Genomic DNA, 5,000 nt, shown 5'->3' with positions numbered 1-5,000 from the left:
TGTACGTAGCCTACCGGAGCTTATGGGCAGGAAGATTACCAGAGTCTGGGTGTTGACGGGGACAGGGTACGTTCAGACAGGGGGGTGTGTCTCAGGGGTGAATCACGGAGGAGGGAGGCTCTGCTTGGGCTTCTCCGGTGGTTGAGTGAGGGGGCCCGGAGGGGGTTGCGGTGGGAGTGGACCCCCTCCCCATGCCCCTATACCATGTAGCTAGTGAGGTTCAGCAGGTACGAGGTCATGTCTATGATGTGATCCAGGATGCCGTCGTTCTCCTGGTCGCTAGGCATGCCCCGCTCGCCCTTCTCACACTGGGCGCCCGAGTAGCCGCTCTTACACAGGCAGATGTGGGGCTCAACACACACGCCTCCGTTACGACAGGCCGGCTCGCATTTAGCTGTGAGAGAGAGAGAGAGAGAGAGAGAGAGAGAGAGAGAGAGAGAGAGAGAGAGAGAGAGAGAGAGAGAGAGAGAGAGAGAGAGAGAGAGAGAGAGAGAGAGAGAGAGAGAGAGAGAGAGAGAGAGAGAGAGAGAGAGAGGAATTCTTCACACTATTGTGTAACTCTTGTTATACAGTAGGTCTCAGCTACTCTGCAGAGGGTTATTATGTAATGTTCTACTAATATTCTAGGTTATGGTTGAACACTTCAGGCAGCACTTTTCTCTGACTCACCCACTCTGCAGAAGGGTCCCTCCCAGCCGGTGCTGCAGCAACACTTCCCAGTGGGGGTGCAGTGTCCGTTCTTACACTGCCGTGAGCAGGCCGTTCCCAGCAGCTCCGGGGCCTCCACCTGTCTCTGACACTCCTTAGGGACCGCGGGCCTGCAGGGGCCACACAGGGAGGGCAACGGTCACACACTCTAAAGGCTCATGCACACTGTTCTGAGGCATTACATACGGATATGTGGCCTTTCTTTCACACACCATATTCTCACACACACTGTCTGTCTAGGCCACCAGGAACAGCCATTCGCTGCTGCAATTCATATGACAGGAGACTCATAAACACCACACACACACACAGATGTAGCACACACCCGCAAACATATCCAACCACACGTGTGTGTGTGTGTGTGTGTGTGTGTGTGTGTGTGTGTGTGTGTGTGTGTGTGTGTGTGTGTGTGTGTGTGTGTGTGTGTGTGTGTGTGTGTGTGTGTGTGTGTGTGTGTGTCTAGGCCACTGGGAACAGGCCACCGTGAACAGGCCACCGGGAATAGGCATTCGCTGCTGCAATTCAGCATGACAGGAGACTCATAAACACCCCACACACACACAGATGTAGCACACACCCGCAAACATATCCAACCACACTGCCAACAGGCAGCATACTAAACAGACATATTGTGATCATCTCATAACAATACAAACATTGAACACACGCACTGGCCCAAAGGAGGCTTAGAGTATGATCATTTCATATCACGCTCCGGCCTGGGCTCAAAAACCTGGAAATAATATAGCAGCGTTCTACGTGAAGGAATTCAAATGTGAATTGCCTGTTAGCTTGTGTGTGTTCCTGTGTGTGTGGATGGTGCCAAACAGCATCGACGAATGAGGCAAGACAAGCCTCAGCCAGGCAGTGTATTGACATATCCATCAGGCACTCACACACACACACACACACACACACACACACACACACACACACACACACACACACACACACACACACACACACACACACACACACACACACACACACACACACACACACACACACACACACACACACACACACACACACACACAGGTAGTGGTATGGAAAACAGAAAGCCTGGTGGGAGTGCTGTGGAGTGGCCAGTGCACTCTGCCTGCTGGACTCTCTGCCTGCTGGACTCTCTGCCTGCTGGACTCCCTGCCCGCTGGACTCCCTGCCCGCTGGACTCCCTGCCCGCTGGACTCCCTGCCCGCTGGACTCCCTGCCTGCTGGACTCTCTGCCTGCTGGACTCTCTGCCTACTGGACTCTCTGCCTGCTGGACTCTCTGCATGCTGGACTCCCTGCCTACTGGACTCCCTGCCTACTGGACTCCTGCCTACTGGCCTGCTGGACTCTCTGCATGCTGGACTCCCTGCCTGCTGGACTCTCTGCCTGCTGGACTCTCTGCCTGCTGGACTCCCTGCCGGACTCCCTGCCTACTGGACTCCCTGCTGGACTCCTGCTGGACTCTCTGCCTGCTGGACTCTCTGCCTGCTGGACTCTCTGCCTGGACTCCTGCCTGCTGGACTCTCTGCCTGCTGGACTCCTGCCTGCTGGACTCCTGCCTGCTGGACTCTCTGCCTGCTGGACTCTCTGCCTGCTGGACTCCTGCCTGCTGGACTCTCTGCCTGCTGGACTCTCTGCCTGCTGGACTCTCTGCCTGCTGGACTCTCTGCCTGCTGGACTCTCTGCCTGCTGGACTCTCTGCCTGCTGGACTCTCTGCCTACTGGACTCCCTGCCTGCTGGACTCTCTGCCTGCTGGACTCTCTGCCTGCTGGACTCCCTGCCTGCTGGACTCTCTGCCTGCTGGACTCTCTGCCTGCTGGACTCTCTGCCTGCTGGACTCTCTGCCTACTGGACTCCCTGCCTACTGGACTCCCTGCCTGCTGGACTCCTGCCTGCTGGACTCCCTGCCTGCTGGACTCTCTGCCTGCTGGACTCTCTGCCTGCTGGACTCCCTGCCTACTGGACTCTCTGCCTACTGGACTCCCTGCCTGCTGGACTCTCTGCCTGCTGGACTCTCTGCCTGCTGGACTCCCTGCCTACTGGACTCCCTGCCTGCTGGACTCTCTGCATGCTGGACTCCCTGCCTGCTGGACTCTCTGCCTGCTGGACTCTCTGCCTGCTGGACTCCCTGCCTACTGGACTCTCTGCCTGCTGGACTCTCTGCCTGCTGGACTCTCTGCCTGCTGGACTCTCTGCCTGCTGGACTCCCTGCCTACTGGACTCCCTGCCTGCTGGACTCTCTGCATGCTGGACTCCCTGCCTGCTGGACTCTCTGCCTGCTGGACTCTCTGCCTGCTGGACTCTCTGCCTGCTGGACTCCCTGCCTACTGGACTCTCTGCCTGCTGGAGTCTCTGCCTGCTGGACTCTCTGTGCGCTGTAGAGACCTAATGCTGTAGATAAATAACGCTGAGAGAGAATGCTGTAGAGACATCTAATGCTATAGCGAGATAATCCTGGACATAATATAATGCTGTAGCGAGATAATGCTGTAGATAGATAATGCTCGGGAGAGAGCTAATGCTGTAGAGAGATAATACTGGGGAGAGCTCTAATGCTGTAGATAGATAATGTTGGGAGAGCTCTAATGCTGTAGAGAGATAATGCTGGGGAGAGCTCTAATGCTGTAGAGAGATAATGCCATAGAGAAATAATGCTATAGAGATCTAATGACCAATGGACAGACAGGAGCCACAACTGAATGTGATATTGGGGTCTGGTTGTGAATGAACTGACTTACTGACTGTGGTTGGTTAGTGCTCAAAGGAGGGGCTCCTGGTCTGTGTTGTGTGTGAGTTAGGGGGTCCTGGTCAGGGTTCTGGGGGTATGTGAGAAGGGTGTTGGACACCGTGGCTGGGAGAGTGTTGTTCTGACAGCCACATTGACTGATGGCAGTTCCGGGGCAGTACCAGAGCCTAGAGGGGGTCTCTAGGGGGAGGAGGGGGCCATTCCCATGCTCCGCTCCCTCAGAACCCACCCAACCCTGTGCCTTTTCTCATCCACACTCTGGGCCTTTGTTGTGACAGGCTGCACGTAGTTAAAACAGAGAGAAGGAGGGACAGAAAGAGAGAGGGTGGGAGAGTGATGGAGTTGGGAGAAAGAGACCAGGGTGAGAGAGAGAGAAAAGGGGGACAGCTAGTCCCTGGAGGATTGGGGTACAACACTGTTAATAGTGTCAGGCGGGCAGGGGTCAGCCACGGCTATTGCCCCTCATCAGTTTGTATTAGTACCATGGGTGGCCATGGTCCCGGGTGAAAACAACACCTGCCTGAGCGCCACTTGACAAAGGCAGCTGGGTCAACAGGCACTGTGGGAATGTATAAACTCGGCGAGGACACTTGCATAAAACACAGACTGATGAAGACTGATAAATTAAAGGAGGGCAGCTTATTAGTTTGAGTGTCCACGGCGCTGGGCCAGGCTGGTCCCAGTGATTTATATATACACTAGATGACTGATAGGGGGTGCTGTTTTGAAGCCCCCCCTCCATCTTGGCACTCCGTCACGTTGTTTTTTGGGGGGGAAGCTTTAGAAATGCAATTTATTCATGTCTACATTCGTTTTTTGCCACATTCATTCTATTACAGACAACTTAATGCATAATCTTAAATTATATTATGTGAGCTAAACATAAAAATTAAAAATATATAAAAACATTTTCCCTAAAGTATATATATATTTTTATTACTAATGTTAATGTCCCCGCTACAACAAAAAGAATACTTCAATACATGTCATTTTGAACTTAAAACATTTCATTGAAATACTGTAGAATTCCATTAATTCCTATGGAGGACTGCTCCTACTGGGGAGAGTGCTAATATGGCCGACCGGTGGCTTCAAAAACCTCTCAATGGCCAATACATATCATCAGCCATCTAGGGTTTGTATACATTATTGCCTGGTTCCCAACACTCTTAGGTTCTAGATAGCTTCTTTTTTTCAAAGTGTAGTCCTAGTGGCTGAATGGAGGAGGGAGGCGGGGTGGCTGTGGGGTGGAGGGATGTATGGAGCTCTGCTTGGCTCAGCTGCCCCCCTTGTTCCAGAACAGGAGACATCAGCCAGGGACCATATGCTGAGCCTGATCCCTGATCAGCTCCCTCTTACTCACAACACAGCCCTCTTTATAATATCTCACCGCCTCAAAAGTCACCCCAGATCAAATCATACAGCTGATTGATATAGGGGATGCTATTAGTGAGGGATACTCTAACGACTATCAGATTTATTTCACTTAAAGCTTTGATAGTAATGGGTGGCTGGTAGCCTGGGAGTTGGTGGGGGGGGTTTTGGGAAGGAAT

At 53.0% G+C, this 5,000-nt stretch overlaps 1 protein-coding gene across 50 annotated transcripts in view; it reads right to left on the bottom strand.

Annotated features, from left to right (window-relative positions):
* hhip (hedgehog-interacting protein) overlaps positions 1 to 5,000 on the bottom strand; it is a 54,708-nt gene that overhangs the window by 4,017 nt on the left and 45,691 nt on the right. For all 50 annotated transcript variants that reach the window (XM_052486732.1, XM_052486744.1, XM_052486742.1 and 47 more), the window contains exons 12-13: positions 670 to 818; positions 1 to 394 (exon numbers count right to left, since the gene is read on the bottom strand). The exon at positions 1 to 394 is cut by the window's left edge. In XM_052486732.1, the coding sequence (XP_052342692.1) occupies positions 198 to 394; positions 670 to 818 (346 nt within the window). In that variant the 3' untranslated portion in view covers positions 1 to 197. The remainder of the gene's footprint in view (positions 395 to 669; positions 819 to 5,000) is intronic.

Source organism: Oncorhynchus keta, chromosome 29 (genome assembly GCF_023373465.1).
Source record: "Oncorhynchus keta strain PuntledgeMale-10-30-2019 chromosome 29, Oket_V2, whole genome shotgun sequence".
Classification (NCBI taxonomy): Eukaryota; Metazoa; Chordata; class Actinopteri; order Salmoniformes; family Salmonidae; genus Oncorhynchus; species Oncorhynchus keta.
The sequence above is the reverse complement of the archived record's forward strand: the minus strand, read 5'-3'. Positions and strand labels throughout refer to the sequence as shown.